General features: G+C 43.5%; 1 protein-coding gene across 1 annotated transcript; it reads left to right on the forward strand.

The window, feature by feature from the left end:
• Positions 1–162: 162 nt before the first annotated feature.
• Positions 163–14,499, forward strand: nop14 (NOP14 nucleolar protein homolog (yeast)). Its single transcript, XM_012840310.2, has 19 exons — positions 163–2,193; positions 2,489–2,678; positions 2,829–2,963; positions 3,139–3,280; positions 3,581–3,714; positions 3,932–4,066; positions 4,374–4,496; positions 4,614–4,745; positions 4,850–5,183; positions 5,608–5,738; positions 6,157–6,242; positions 6,462–6,597; positions 6,822–6,923; positions 7,709–7,862; positions 9,401–9,560; positions 12,753–12,897; positions 13,386–13,504; positions 13,641–13,796; positions 14,029–14,499. Exons 2-19 carry the CDS (start codon positions 2,496–2,498, stop codon positions 14,123–14,125), a joined length of 2,604 nt encoding a protein of 867 aa, XP_012695764.2. The 5' UTR covers positions 163–2,193; positions 2,489–2,495; the 3' UTR covers positions 14,126–14,499.
• Positions 14,500–16,023: the final 1,524 nt, after the last annotated feature.

Genomic DNA, 16,023 nt, shown 5'->3' on the forward strand with positions numbered 1-16,023 from the left:
TCTTAGCCATTTGCATTGTCTGATGAGGCACCTGCTTCTTGACTGCTTGTAAGTGACAAATATAATCACAATCTCAACAATACATTATGGAAAAAGGACACAAGAATGGCAGAAGTCATGCTCAAGTGTATTGGGCCTTTACAGGCTTTCATACTAAAATGGGAACCATGAAAATGCAGTCGTCATAGTACTTTTACTGGTCTGAAGTTTAAAGGATACTAGTTTAAAGTAAGGTTTTATCACAGCTCTGTTTTAATTATTGAAACATGGCTACCGTTTGTAGTTAGTAACCTTTGAGTAAACGATATGCAGTTCTTTCTATTTTTTATTTTATTTTATTTTTTTATTTGTCAAATTATTCTTGCATTTCCTGAATGAAACCATCAGGCCCATCTCATCATAAGACATGTCTGGTGTTAGGCTTACCAAGGACAATGAAGTCCTCAAGACACCAAATCTAACTCTACCAAAAGAATCTTACACTGTTGAGAAATCACTTTGTCAGTAATGGACAAATACTCATGAATTATCATTTTACACTTGGAGTTTTGATTTGGGCCCACTTTTGACATATATTACACTCACACTGTAGGAAGAAATGTGTAGGCTAGCTATATTCCCTGTAAGAATTCAGTTAATGTACTGGAGCGTCAAACGAGCGTGGATCAGACAGGAGAACTGAACAGCCACTCATGTCCTCAGTCCTCCCACTCTTCCCTCTTGTGTTCTATTCCACTCAAACAAATGATCTGGGAATGTGTCAGATTTGAGGATAAGAATATTAAAACAGAACCACCAGACCTGGATTTTTGTGTGCTTTTCAAAAGAATAAGCATCTGAGCCATTCTTCGACCGCATTATGTGTGCAAAAACCACTGTGAAAACCCTCAGAGAACCACTGCCTGACACTTCTCAGAGCTCTGTGGCTTCCCTCTCAACAGGCAGGAGTGTTTGTGTAGTACCACTCTCGTGTTTTATGTTCAGGGCAAAACAAAAGATAATTAGGACACCATGGTACCGTGGCAATTGTAAGTAGGGTACTTGATGCAAACTGACATTTTGGCTTGAATGTAGGTTGGCTGAGAGACTGGACCAATTATTATCACACTAATAAGGCTTGGTTAGACCACTTTTAAATCAGTATGTGTTTTGTGCAAACTGACAACATAGGTGTTTTTAAAAGGACTGCATGGCATTAAAAGCTTAAGCCTGTATTGTTTATCCTCTGTACATTTAACGCTGTATCACGTTTCCTTCATAATGTGCCCAACTGGCATTTTACATTATAACAGTACTAAGTTAGTTATGGAATTTGTTTTGAGCCTTTACAATTACGTTGTTCTATTATAAACATGCAGCTATGTTAAACCTGCCGTGTTCTGGTTTATTTCAGTGTTGTACCATTTTGAGAGAACATCTCCGTTTCCATGGAACTGTTTAATTTGTATCCATGATTAAAACGTCCTCCTAGCAATCCCACTTTTTTGAAAATGTGCATGGACTGGTATATTAATTAAATAACATTCCCAATCACACCTGAGTAGGTTATATCCCCTACTTCTATCTAAATAGTGCTATGGCCCTGGTTTCAAAAGGGGTAGCTTACATATGAGCTAGTTGGGATCTCATAATTATGTTGTAGCCACATATATAATAATTATCTTTAGGGGCAGACATCTGGGCACACAAATGTTAGCACGCCTACATCCCATGTCTACATATCATAATTTCTATAGCAACCAAAGGATGCGTGCCAAATGATACTGCCAGCAGCAAAGAGAATTCCCTCATACCAGGAAAGGAAGTGGGCTCCATCAATCTGATGCTGGCTGGGGTCAGGTAGGAACATGAAGGGCAGAGTTTGGGACAGAGAATAAGTAAACAAAGGAGAGAGCAGGTAGAAAGAGAAACATGTCTGCGTGTTATGCTACGAGTCCATGTTAAACGATTTATAAGTAGAGCTTAATCTGTTCAGAACGATTTATCAGTGCACAGGAGGACCATCACTAGATGGCGACAAAGGAAATGTATCCACCTCGTTATTCACTGCCCTCTCACCTTCAGCCTTCGACCTGTTTACTACACAGAGGTAGCAACGTGGGTGAAGACTGATCAGTGCGCTGATCCAAACTAGCTAATTGAACAGTCCATCAACCACTATAAGAGTATTTCTCCGTCCTGATGACATAACCGGTAAATTGTTACAAAATCTCGCCTATGTTTTAGCATTTTAACAGATTGGAATTGTCATGTATTGGGTTACATTTGCAACTAACTAAAGCTAAGCTAACGCCAGTGCTATGAGTTTAACTAATACAATGTATCGCTGTAAAATCAACGAGATGTTTTAATGCACCAACCACATGAACATGGATATTCGGCTTTAGACGATCTTACTGTTTGACTGTAATTCAGATAAGACGTTACATTTGAATGTTCACAAGAGTGTTTGGGTTCAATGCTGCCTCTCATCCCTGTGCATTTATAGCGTGAAGATGGGTAAACCACAGAAGAAAAAGAATGTCGCGGATAAAGTCCGCAAGACCAAAACATCAACAGAGATCAAGAACAACCCGTTCGAAGTAAAAGTCAATAGGAAAAAGTTTGACATCCTCGGCAGGAAGGGTAAACATGATGTTGGACTCCCTGGTGTGTCCAGATCCAAGGCTATCAATAAAGTACGTTAAGAGATCATATTGCCCGTTAATGAATGCATGCATTCACACAGTTGTTCTCTACATTGTAGAATTTGCTGAAATGTTCAACCCGTGATGAATCAACATTTCAGTACTGCCTGGATTTTCATTTCTCCATGAACTTTTTTTCAGCGCAAAAATACACTCCTGAAGGAGTATAAACAGAAAGGTAAGGCAAACAAGTTTATCGACAGACGATTTGGTGAATATGACACCAAGATGGCACCGGAGGACAAAATTCTACAGAGATTTTCAATGGAGAGACAGGTATGCTACCTATCTTTGCTAGAATGTTTAGTTTTTGCTCCTGCTGAAAGATGTAAGCCAGTTAATGCAGCTGCATATGAGCAAGCGGACAATGCCATAAGACGTACTGTATGTGTGTGAAATTCTTTCTTGGCTTAACACATGTGTGGTCCTGTGTGATGTTGTCATCTTGTAGCGGACTCTGGAAAAGAAGGACATGTATAACCTGAACGAGGATGAGGAGCTGACTCACTATGGCCAATCTTTGGCTGAGATGGAGAAGCTCAATGACATTGTGGACAGTGACAGTGACTCAGAGGAGAAAGGACTGTTGTCTGGTATGAATTGCATTCAGATCAAACATCAATTGTCTTTAGAATTGCGAAGAATATTTTTTTCCAACAGAGCACACTTGTAAATTTCTTTCCAGCTCAGACGCACTGTTGTTTATCAACAAAATAATTTGGCAGACTGACTCTGGATCTATGTATCGATGTATTTGGATCTATGTAAATGAAAAAAAAAAAAAACATTTACTTGTGAGACAATAAATTTGCCTGTGTGGTAGAAACGTTTTCATGGAATAATTGTGCGTTCTCTTTGGGATTTGTGCCTGTCACCTCTGCGTTCCACTCCAGCGGAACTCACGGCCTCACATTTTGGAGGGGGTGGTGGTCTCCTACGAAAGAAGGGCCCGGGCGAGAAAGGGGACAAAGGAAGATCCCGCCAGGAACTTATTGATGAGCTCATCATCAAGTCCAAACAGGAGAAGGTTAGTTCCTGCTTCTCTATGAGAGTGATTGTATTGATCCCTGTCTTTATTAGAATTGCTGTGTCTGCATCTGTGGAGTATCTATAATATGGATTTCTTACTGTGCTTATTTCCATAAATGCATTGAAAATATAAAAGCAGAGATCCCTCAGTCAGCTTTTCAGTTGGTTATTTTTTGCAGTGTGTAAGACCTGTTGTCTTCATTTGTTTTGCTTAGAGAGAGCGTCAGACTCAGAAAGAAGAGTCCCATGTTCTGACGGAGAAGCTGGACCAGGAGTGGAAGTCCATCCAAGGTCTGCTGTCCCACAAAGGCTCCAGAGCCCAAAGCCAGGACCAGACGGAAAAGCCTAAGGTGGAGCTCAACCAGATTCATTTGTGTCGATAGACTACTAACATTGATGGAGAGGTTTGCTTCTGGAGAAGTTGAGATTGCATTCCTCAATGCACATAAGTATTATTAAGCTGCCTTCGGAAGTCGCTTGGGATAAAAGTATCTGCTAAATTCCAGACATTTACCTTTACCGTGACCATATTACTGTAGTCTTTTGTGTCATTTGATGTCTTTTTGGTCTCTCCTTGCTTTCTGCAATGTCCCGAAAGCTTGACTGATGTGTGTGTGTGTGTGTGTGTGTGTGTGTGTGTGTGTGTGTGTCCTACAGCTGGATGATTATGATATGATGGTGAGGGAGCTTGGCTTTGAGATGAAGGCTCAGCCGTCAGAGAAGCTGAAGAGTGAAGAGGAGCTGGCCCGGGAGGAGCGCGAGAGGCTGCAGAACCTGGAGGTACGTGAACCCCCTCAGCGTCTCCTTTTCTTCAGTGCAGCGGTCCTGTAAGGGCACAGTTCTACTGAACTCCAAAGAAAGGCGATGTTGAGCGTGATCTGTGTCTGTTCCATAAAGGCAGACAGATTACGCAGGATGAGAGGCGAGGCGGCAGAGTCGTCCAAGAAAAAAGCGGTTCACTTCTCTGCCGATGACCTGAATGACGGCTTCATTTTGGACAAAGAGGACAAGAAGATGCTTGCTTATAAGGTAACAATGCAACACAGCATTCCTTCTGTTTTTCTGAAGACGGAGTTCCTTCTGTCACAAATACTTATTTCAAATATTTCTTTACTTCTACACTTGATTCATAGGATGGAAAGTGGAGTGTGGGAGAAGAAAAGGAGGAGAAGGAGGATGTTGAAGGTGAAGAGGGAGAAAGTGGAGAAGAGGAGGAGGTGGAGGAGGATGATGAAGAGGCAGAGGAAGATTCCGAGGATGGTGATGACAGTGACGACGACGAAGAGGACAGCGACGAAGATGCTCACTCAGACCTGGAATCAGAGCAGGGCAGCGCACGGGAGGAAGAAGAGCTGGAAAAAGATGAAGAGGAATTACCCGCAGCGAGCGCTTCATGCCAGCTCAGTGAGGAAGAGCTCAAAGCTCAGCAGGAGGCTGCAAAGGCCGAGCTCCCCTACACCTTCAAAGGTAAACCTCCCAGCATGCTGCTAGATGCTATCACTCTCACGTAACCAGATGCGTTTTAACATAATACATCTGCAGACAACCATACTGAAATATGGACTACATGTCTGTTGGGAAGGATTACAACAACAACAGCATTTGGAATTTCTTAAGACTCAAAAGCCTGCAGAAAGGGTGATTGGAAGTGTGTGCTAAAAGAAAATGGAGATGGAGAGGTTAGGGGTGTCTTACTGCGTGGATAAGCCAGTAGCCTGGTTTGCATAGACCACAGGCTGTCTCCAGACACTGTGAAGTACCTAAGACCCACCTGGCACTTAAAGACCTGGCATGACTAACACCAGGTGTTCAAAAGTACAGTTCACTGAAAAGGAAGTCATGAGTATCATTGCCCTCTTTATTTCCTGGTCTCTCTGTCTCCCTCTCTCAGCCCCAGACAACACAGAGGAGCTGAAGGACATGCTGCAGGGCCACTCCCCACTGATACAGCGCCTCATACTGGAGAGGACTCTGAAGTCTAACCACCCAAGTTTAGCCGTGGGCAACAAACTGAAACTGCAGGTGAGTGTGTGAGAGCACAGGGTTAATCACTCATGCATGCAGTGATATTTGACTGCACATATGACCAATTGTACATATACAGTATATACCTTACATATAACTTTATGTATGCACTCCCTACTTCTTCAAATTCTGTCCACTACACCTCTTTGTATAAAATATATAATGTATCTTAATATAACTTGCATATTATATGTCGCACTCCACTGTTCACAACACATTGTAGGTATTGTAAGATATAGCATCACATATACTGTAACACTTACTCATACCTGCAGTCATCTGTAAGTAACACTTTTGCACTTCTGGTTAGATGCAAACTGTAAGCCACTTCATTGGCTTTTCATCTGTACTGTAGAACAATGAAGATTAATTTAATCTAATCTAAAATGATGCAACTGTGATTAATCCCTCCTAGAAAATGTTTGGTTTTCTGCTGGAGTACATGGGAGAGCTGGCCAGCAGTAAGCCTCCGGAGCTGAACACCGTAAACATTCTCACTCCGTAAGTTGGGAACAGGGGGAGGGTGGGGGGTGCACACTGCACTCTTGTGATCAGAATTTAAAAATACTTGCCTTTGGAAGCAGTCACCTGAACCTGCTGCTGCAGCCACCCTTTTATTTTAATTGACCTGACTCACTCACTCTCTCTCTCTCTCTCTCTCTCTCTCTCTCTCTCTCTCTCTCTCTCTCTCTCTCTCTCTCTCTTTCTCCCCTCTCTCAGGCAGCTCTATGGACTCTGTCAGCTCTTTCCGGCTGCAGCCTGCAAGGCCATGCAGACGTTGCTTGGTGACAGCGCGCATGGCATTGAAGAAACAGTCGAGGTTACAGGACGCGCTCCCTTTCCTGGATTAGACACGGTACTTGACTTTGAGCCCACGTTTTGATTTTGTTTATATGATTGACTTGTAGTAGGTCACGAAACTGACAATGCATGTACATATCCTTTCATGTATATTATTGTGAGGGTGAGTTCACATGGCCTGCATGAGAAGGGAGTTGTTGTGATGAGCAGCTTTGTGGAATTGACATTTTGGGTGAATTTAAACCAATGTTTGACGTTTTTGTACTGTTTTCATTTCAGCTCATTTATCTGAAGATAACAGCCCTGCTGTTCCCCACCTCTGATTTTAGACACCCTGTCACCATACCAGCATTCCTCTGCATCAGCCAGGCCCTTACCCAGGTGTGTGTGTGTGTGTGTGTTTATTTTTTATTTTTGTATGTATTTTTTTTTCTTCCTCCACTTTTGTTTGTGCGTGTGGCCACACTTGTGCGCGTACTCGTGGCCGTTTGTGGGTTCATGTACGTTCATTGATGTGCTTATTATGTGAGTCTTGGTTGGTATGGAAATGACCCAGATACTTGTGTGTGTGTGTGTGGGGTGGGGTGGGGGGTGCAGTGTATGCCAGAAAAAAAAGCTATCTTCAATCACTTTGTTTATGTGGATGGGCGGACAGCCAGATGTAAACACTTATTTTAGGCAGAGTAGCTGTGGGGTAGCTCTGCTTCAACATGTTCAACAACTGTGTTTGTGTGTGTATGTGCACGCTTCTCTGCTCAAATACAAGCGGGGTTGTCAAAGCAAAGCGATTCCCATCTAGGGAGGGGAAAAAATGATCCGTCACCTTACGTAACACAACCACTCAAAACAGTGTAATGAGTTTGTAACCATGAGGAAGGTGCTTGAAGGTCATGGCGTTTATATATGTGGTGTGGCTAATGATATTTACGTTGTTGCTCAATGCATGAGAACGGAAACTCAACACTGGGTGTGTAGGAAAAATTGACAACGCAAGCCCTGGAGGTATTAAGTGTATTTGAGTGTATTTGAGTGTGTTTGAGATTTCCTTGTGTGTGTGCATTGCAAAACTGACCTTTTGATGTCGCGTTTTTTGTGTCCAATGTATATGTGTGTGTATGTGTTTAAATAGGCATTTGTTAACCTTAGCCTTCTGCCCTGTGCCCCAGTGTCCAGTGACTTCTCTCCAGGATGTGACATGTGGCTTGGTCCTGTGCTGCCTGGCTCTGGAGTATGTGACCCTTTCTCGCCGCCTCTTCCCTGAGGTCGTCAACTTTCTGTTGGGCGTGCTACATCTCGCCGTGCCTGACAAGACAACCCTCGGTACGGTGCAGATTCCACTCCCTGCTTGTCATTGGCTCCTCTCTGTCAAGAGTACATTTGTATGAAGTGCCTGTAGGGGGCAGTCATGTAGTATGAATGAATCCACAGACTGTCAGGGACGAATTAGTTTCCCAAACTTTTTCACTAGTGTTTCATGATGGAGTGTTCCTACTGTTTGAAGTACTTCTAGTAAAGATGAAGGCTGTTTATAAATGTTTTGCTTTTAGCTTAAATACTCTCCAGCACCTAGACTGCCCCATAACTAGAACAGCTGTTTAGTCGTGTGTGGTTATTCTCCATTGTGTCATTCATGGATATTATATATTGAAGTCAATTAATCGCATGGGGAAATGGTGTAAAAAGTTTACTTTTTGTCAACTCACATTCCATCAGGTTGAAAGCCGGCTACTATGTGAGGAAAAGGTTTATGTGCATGACCTTATGTTTGAGGAACTAGCTATGCATCAATAGTCTTCGCTAATATATTCTCCCTGTCAGACTCTGAAACCAGTCCAACTTGATGGTGTTTGTCGGCAGTTATATTGTCATCCCAAGAAAGTGCTAGTTTTGGTTGCTTGTTGAAAGATCAGTAGTTCTAGAGTTAGTCCTCTTGATGTTTGTCTAATGTGAACTGTGATATTTACGGCTGTGTTGTGGCCAGGACAATTGAAATGGGATTGTTGAAGCAGTTTGGTCATTTAGTGCTATCCTCATTGACGTAGTGTTTATTGCCTCATTGACTGCTGCCAGCTTGGTGTGTGAGTATGTGAGAGAGAGGGAGGGAGAGAGAGAGTACACCAAGCCCCAACCATTAGCAGTCTCACCAGTCACACACTCGGGGGAAATACCTTCTCTGCCCTGTCAACGGCCTTTGCTGAATGCAGTAGCGCTGGGGCTGTTAGGCGTAAAACCTGCAGGGAGGGCTGCCTATGCCACGAGCCGCACAGCCTGTGTGGAGGACAAGAATGCAAGGCGTGGGCAGGCGTGTCAGATATGCTCGTGCTTCATCATGACTTTCTCAAGTTTTTTGATGTTGATGAAATTTCACATGGGTGACTAATGGAGATATAAATAGGGATTTCAGCTGTGATGAAGGCATGCATATCTCTGTTGTTACGCTCATTTTGTTAACCGTTATGCCACTCCTGTTTTTGTTCTGTAATGACCTTCCCTGCCTGAACTGTTTCACTTATTCCTGAAATTGTAATCTTAGCTGTGTATATTCTGTCCTATCTGCGTCTACTCTGATCTGGGTGCACCCATTCCAGGCAGATTCCTATCCGTTCTCTCCCATGCCAGATCTGGATGTGTGTGCTCTGTTTCATCTTCGGCCATTTTGGGCCCGTCTTTACTCGTCTGTGTTCATGTTCTATTGTTCTCCCTTCTAGTCCTTCCTCCAGCTGCTCTAACGTTACCTTTCTAGTTTGGCTTGTTTTGACCTGCCTTTTCCTGTTTCTGCCCTTCTCACATTTCCTGATATAATTCCCGCCTGTGGCTCCCGTTAGCCGTTAACGTGTCCCCTGTGTGCTCTTCTGTAGGGTTCTCAGTGGTGTCGCCATTCAAGCAGGTGGGGCGGAACGCTGAGCTGCTGGTGCTCAACACCCCTGAGGCCACGGAGGGCTGGAGCAGAACGCCCCTGCGTCTGTCAGCAGTCCAAGGGCTCCAGCTCCACAGCGACCTGGAGAAGGATCACTACAGGTGAGACTGGTCGAGTGGCCCCGTGGCCCCGGGGGAGGAGAAGGGGGCAAGAGCACCAGATTTTCCACGTTAGTATGGTGCCTGCTGATATGCTAGTCACTGGAGAATTCACCTTATAGGTAACCGTGCTGTCAGTAAAGTAGGATATGCCGAATGGGTTAATTGGTTGTGCAGTGTGAAATGCTGCCGAACCAGTTTGTTCAAACCATTTATTACTTCTTTCTTCAGCTACTAAGGGTGGAGCGTACCACGTCCATTTTGATTGCAGTGTTTACTTTTGGGGATGAGCGTTTTATTGACTTTTGATTTCACCAGCATTATTATCCCCAACACAGTGGATGAAATTAAGGGACCTTGTGCTGCATCACACAGACACACACACAGACACACAGACACACACACACACACAGACACAAACACCCACCTCTTGTAAGTGCTGCCAGGGAGGTGATGTGGGTTATAGTATGGCGCATGCTCAGTATTAGTCAGCTGATACTTCACACAGCATCTGATGTGTGGGCAACACTTAGTCAGATGGAATTCATTAGGCGGGCCTTGGCTTTAAAATGACATGATTTACACAGACGTGTTGCCTTCATATTCATCCACCCTGGGTGTGTGTGTGTGTGTGTGTGTGTGTGTGTGTGTGTGTGTGTGTGTGTGTGTGTGTGTGTGTGTGTGTGTGTGTAAAGGAAAGGTGTACAGCTACTGTCTAACTTGCATGTGAGGGTCAAGGGTTCCCCCGCTCTGCTGGTGAGGGGAGTCTGCTGGTGAGGGAGTTATTACTTTCATGAGGAGACGCCAAAGCTGTAGGCTCCGTTTTCACGGTGCCACCGCCCCATTCTCAGATCTGCTGTAATGCTCTCCCATTACAGCCCTTCATCATCACTGTGTCACAGAGCCTGACCTCAGGGCAGTACTGATGAGTTTAATTAGATGGCCAGAGACATAGTGGGATCACAATTACATGACTGTCATCTCTACTCTCGTCATTCGTATGTGGAAGATGTATGTGTCAGTAGTTTGAAATGGATGTGTGTCGATGTTTTGTGTATACAACTTTGCGTCTGTTTTAGAACGGAAGAAAAAGACGGTCCAATCAGCAAATCTGTGACCGATGCTTTGACCGCACACGTCTGCCCAGTGCAGTTGTAGTCACGTAGCATCAATAACATTAGCATCAATAGCATTGTCTCAAGGCGCCTTACAGCAAACAAGGTCTAAATCTCTCAAGAGCAGGCTCTTGGCAACAGGACACGGAAAATCTTTGAACAGGAAGTTACTTCAAGCGCTGTGTGTGTATCTGTAGTGTCGTCACTAGCCTCTTTGACGAGTTCCTGTGGGATAAATTACCTGTAACCCAGCTAGACCTAACGTTTCATTCCAGTATGATCACAGTTGTGAGGAATGGCTTTGGGTCTTCACATATAGGTGTGCAGTCTCATCCTAATTGCTCAGATTTTTCAGGGGCTTACAAAGACGGATGCAGAGCAGCGTGTGTGTGCAAAGTGTCCCACCGTAGCGATAATGATCCCACCCGAGCTGGCCTCAGGGGAGAGGGCCACAATGCTCCGGGCCGTGGGCTTGTGTCTGTAGAGCCACTTACTGGGCTTGTGTCTGTAGAGCCACTTACTGGGCTTGTGTCTGTAGAGCCACTTACTGGGCTTGTGTCTGTAGACCCACTTACTGGGCTTGTGTCTGTAGAGCCACTTACTGGGCTTGTGTCTGTAGACCCACTTACTGGGCTTGTGTCTGTAGAGCCACTTACTGGGCTTGTGTCTGTAGACCCACTTACTGGGCTTGTGTCTGTAGGCCCACTTACTGGGCTTGTGTCTGTAGAGCCACTTACTGGGCTTGTGTCTGTAGAGCCACTTACTGGGCTTGTGTCTGTAGAGCCACTTACTGGGCTTGTGTCTGTAGAGCCACTTACTGGGCTTGTGTCTGTAGACCCACTTACTGGGCTTGTGTCTGTAGACCCACTTACTGGGCTTGTGTCTGTAGAGCCACTTACTGGGCTTGTCTGTAGAGCCACTTACTGGGCTTGTGTCTGTAGAGCCACTTACTGAGCTTGTGTCTGTAGAGCCACTTACTGTAAAAGCCTACATTTACGTTTTACATTTAGTCATTTAGCAGACGCGTAAAAAGGAGAAATGTTTGATGCAGAAGTCCCACTGATCATGACTGTATTCTCATTATTAGATTGTAATGTGATTGTGTAATGAAGTGTTTGCTGCCGTGGAGCCCTGTGTCTTGGCTCTCTGGGCCCTGTGTCATTCCACACAGTGCAAGAACGGAATGACACTTTTGGCAGCTGATTTGATTGAGCTTTGTTTTGCAATTATTGTGTTTGTTTGGAAGTTTGTTAATTACTTTAAGTCATAGCATTATTATGGTAAGACTGTGGTTGTTAGGATTTTGTTGCCTATTGTGTTTGCCAGTACTGCCGAAATGCCTGGGTTTTGTTATTATTTCTGTTAGTGCATATGTAACGGTGAAAATATCTGGGGGCATCCAACATATACTTGACACGGAGCTTAGTTTTATTCACAGGCTTGCAAGTTCATTGAGCACTTCAACTAACAACTAACCCTCTATCTCCCTCCCTGTCTCTCAGAAGCTCTGCTTCTCTGTGTCTCAAACCCCCATTTCAAAATAAAAGTCACTTTCACTAAACATATAATATGCCTTTCAAGCTGAGAGTCATTTTTGACAGGCTTTGATGGTTTTATTAGAAATCTATAGTTCACCGGAGGGTATCTATGCAAAAGATGCTATTGAACAATAGCATTTCAATTTACATATACTTCCTTTGTGTTGATTCTTCATCAATTCTGTGATTTTACATTTAAATAGCTTCAGCTTCAGTCGTAAAAAGAAAAAAAACGATTAATCGTGATTATCACAGCAAATTGTGTGATTAATTATTAATAATTAATTTATTATATATAATATATTATCTAGTATAAACATAGGGAGAGAAACATGAGATTTACACAATGCTCCATTCACCTCAGGTAGTCAGGAACAGGTCATGCTTCATACCCCAGTGTTTTATTAAATGTATGATTTCCGTGTTAAATTAAGGGTAAGCCTTTCAGCAGTATGCTTTTGAGCACTTACTCAATTAATATTTAGTTTCATCAGTCTGACTTGAATTCACACTCTGCTATATAATTCCTTTTATCTTTGCAGACTGTCTTTGCTGAACACCTGTTTAGACCTTGTGAAGAGGTGTGCAGTTTTATATAAGGACACCACTTCCATCTTCCACATCTTTCAGCCAATCAGGGCTGCACTGGCCCACCTCCCTCTGAAGAACTACCCCGCCCCCTTACAGGTGAGTTTGAGTCTGGCTGTACATGATCCGGCCCCATTCCACTCAGTTGAGTCTGGCTGTACATGATCTGGCCCCATTCCACTCAGTTGGAATTTGCTCCCCAGGTGAAAACAAAGATACATAAAAAATAAAATAAAATAAATCAAATGTGGCTGTTTCAGCCCAGCCCCCTTCTTTTGCTCACTGAAGACTGGCGCAGGACACCTGGACGTGATCACATTATTGTTTCAAATGTATCAGTTTAATCATAGATATTTCTCCTCAGTCTCCCACAGCCTTGTTGATTTGGTTAGGATTAGCATCGCCAATGTCACGAAACATTAGCCCAAATTCTGCAAGTGCCAATAGAAGTACAGAAGGCTTGTTCTCGGAATAGGCAACCAACTCTCCTTTGTACCAAACTGGAGGAGGAATGCACTATAAAATAGCACTGTGGAGGAATGCACTATAACCTCCTATAACCTCCTGTCCACTTGCCTCCTCTGCAGGAGCTTCACAGGGAGGTTCTGGAGGCTCTACCAGAAACTCCTGCACAGCAACTGCCCCTTGTTTTTGACAAGAAGAAGCCCATTCCTCTCAAACTTCTTACACCCAAAATTGTTCAAGTGTAAGTCTGTGTTTCATGACATACAAACATGATGTTAGACATTGCAGTTCATTTCAAATTGAAATCCAACTCCAAATGAATTTCAGAATGTTCTGTGTTCCCCATCCCACTGTCCATGTCTTCCTCTCACGTGTAGGCTGGACTATGGCAAGAAGCGAGGCAACACCAAGGAGCAGCGTGAGCAGGAGCGCTTGAAACACAAGTACAAGAAAGAGTTCAAGGGCGCTCTGAGAGAGATCAGGAAGGACACGCGCTTCCTGGCAAGGGAGAAGCTGTCTGATGTCATGAAAAGGTTTGTTACTGCGGCTCCAGTTGGTCCTCTGTTCTACATCCACAGGGCGGTACCAGAAGACACAGCAGCTTTTGTAATATATGTGAATCTGGATAGACTGTTAGCATCTTCATTATCAGGTTTTTTTTTGGGGGGGGTTGATTTTGTTTGTTTTTCGATGAAAATATTTACTAGAGAGAACATCCATACAGCTGTATGCCTTTTTTAATGCTGTGTGTTTTGCATGTTCCAGGGATTCAGAGAGGAAGAGGAAGGTGAAGGAACTCATGGGCAGTTTATCCACTCAGGAGGGAGAGTGGAAGGCCCTAAAGAAAATGAAGAGGAAGTGAGCAGGAATGGGAACTTTTTTTCCCTCATCCTATGCCCTGTACATGGAACACAGATTAGCGAGCGCCATAGAACACGAGCTCCATAGAACACTGTTCTTCATTGCCATGACGCCGGTGTAACTATGGAACTAAGCACCTTCATTTCATATGGTGTCATGAAGCTGGATGCTGGCTCACAAAACAGCTTCAGACACATACAGCTATGTGGGTGGACTGAGAGTTTTTATGGCTGAGATAATATCTGGACACTGGGTCATTTAATTATAACTGGCCATCTAGTCTGGCCGTGTGTGTGTTCAAATGTTTTCATTATTTTATATATGTATGTTTTGTGAAGAATGCTTTTTTTCTGAAATATATGAAATGAAAAATTCTTATGTGTTGAAGGTATTGCTTCTAGTAAAGTCGAGTAGACTGGTGTAACCTAGCCTCTCAAGGCTTCAGCACTTTGTGCCAAGAGTTCACTGTCTGAAAGCAACTCTGTGCAGCTTCACACTTGAAGCATGTCAAAAACAAACAGTAAGCCACCTATGGCTTACAGCTTTCCCTGTAAATCCTACCTTTATCTTCGTCATTTTCCTGTATGTTTAGACAAAGACATTCCAACCTCCTTCAAACTCTGCTTTCAGGAGGAATTTTGATGGGTTCTGAAATTTCAAATGCCAGTATTTTCTTGAATTGCTTTCACACACATTTAGTCCACATGTTATCACAGAGAGACTAGACGGACGTTCGTAAGACCAGTGAGGTGGGATCAGTTGGTACGCTATCAGCTGAGAGCTTTTCAGATATTTTAGCAATAATAGGCATGGTCTTATCTTTACTGAATTATACTGCTCTTCAGAATGTTCCAAAAAGTTCCGTTGATTTGAATGGGCCACCCCAACGTTCGCAAGTCTGTTATTTCTGTATAATGACCGCTGCGAAAAATGTATGACCACTGTCATTGGCAACGGGTTTTGTGCTTCTAATTCAAATCTTTCATATCATTCCGCAAGTAGTCAGGTCATTTAACGTAACGGAAAGTCATTGTAAAGCTTAATTTATGGTCAGCCTTTTACGCAGACACGCAAGAGCCCCTTGCGTCGTTGCGAACCCCCTCCAAGCACCTCTTGAGTGCTTGCGTGCTTCCAAATTTTGTAACTATCCAACAAGGCTACGCAAGCCGCAGGGCTGTGATTGGTCCAACCCATTGCTGTTTACCTAGTTGGCAGTAGCATGCTAACATTAGATAGCTGGCTCAGACACCTCGCAAATCCCCTCAGATGTATTTTTCAGTTACAATAACAGGGTTTTTACATTGCACAGTGTATTTCTCGGTAACTTAAAAAAAATCTAAGGAAAAAAAAGTCAAACAAACAACTTTTAAATCGCTGTTTACCTTGTGGGTAGTAGCATGCTAACATTAGATAACTGGCTCAGATACATCGCAAATCCCCTCAGATGTATTTTTCAGTTACAATAATGGGGTTTTTACATTGCACAACCGTCGGAGAACCATAAAGGTTCACAAGTCCGTCGATGCAACTGTGTGGCCATGCTGTCGCAGAAGCATATATCGGCCTTCACTTGAAGTCAGCTACGCAACACCTGGAACTTTAAAGTTCTATTTGCGTGAAGAACAATTTTTTCTCAGCGGAGATCTCGAAACTGCAACAAAATCATTATAAAGAGGTATTTTGGAGGAATGTCTTCTATCATTTTGGCAAGCAACCGTATAATAAGTGGGATAAATGTATAGTCCGACGGTCATTATCGAAAAACAAATCCCTTCAGGACGAAACCAGACCCCTGTGCTGCGCATTAGGGTCCGGTTCGTCCCGTCAGGATTTATTTTTCGATAATGACCACCGGACTATACATTATCCCTTACTTGAGTTTCTGTTTGCTGTATAGTG

This window comes from Clupea harengus, chromosome 12 (genome assembly GCF_900700415.2).
Source record: "Clupea harengus chromosome 12, Ch_v2.0.2, whole genome shotgun sequence".
Classification (NCBI taxonomy): domain Eukaryota; kingdom Metazoa; phylum Chordata; class Actinopteri; order Clupeiformes; family Clupeidae; genus Clupea; species Clupea harengus.

Coding starts and splice junctions, on each gene's coding strand:
- nop14 (XM_012840310.2), top strand. CDS start 2,496: ATGGGTAAACCACAGAAGAAAAAGAATGTCGCGGATAAAGTCCGCAAG. Junction 4,497..4,613: donor AGAGGCTGCAGAACCTGGAG/GTACGTGAACCC, acceptor TGTTCCATAAAG/GCAGACAGATTACGCAGGAT. Junction 6,924..7,708: donor TCAGCCAGGCCCTTACCCAG/GTGTGTGTGTGT, acceptor CCTGTGCCCCAG/TGTCCAGTGACTTCTCTCCA.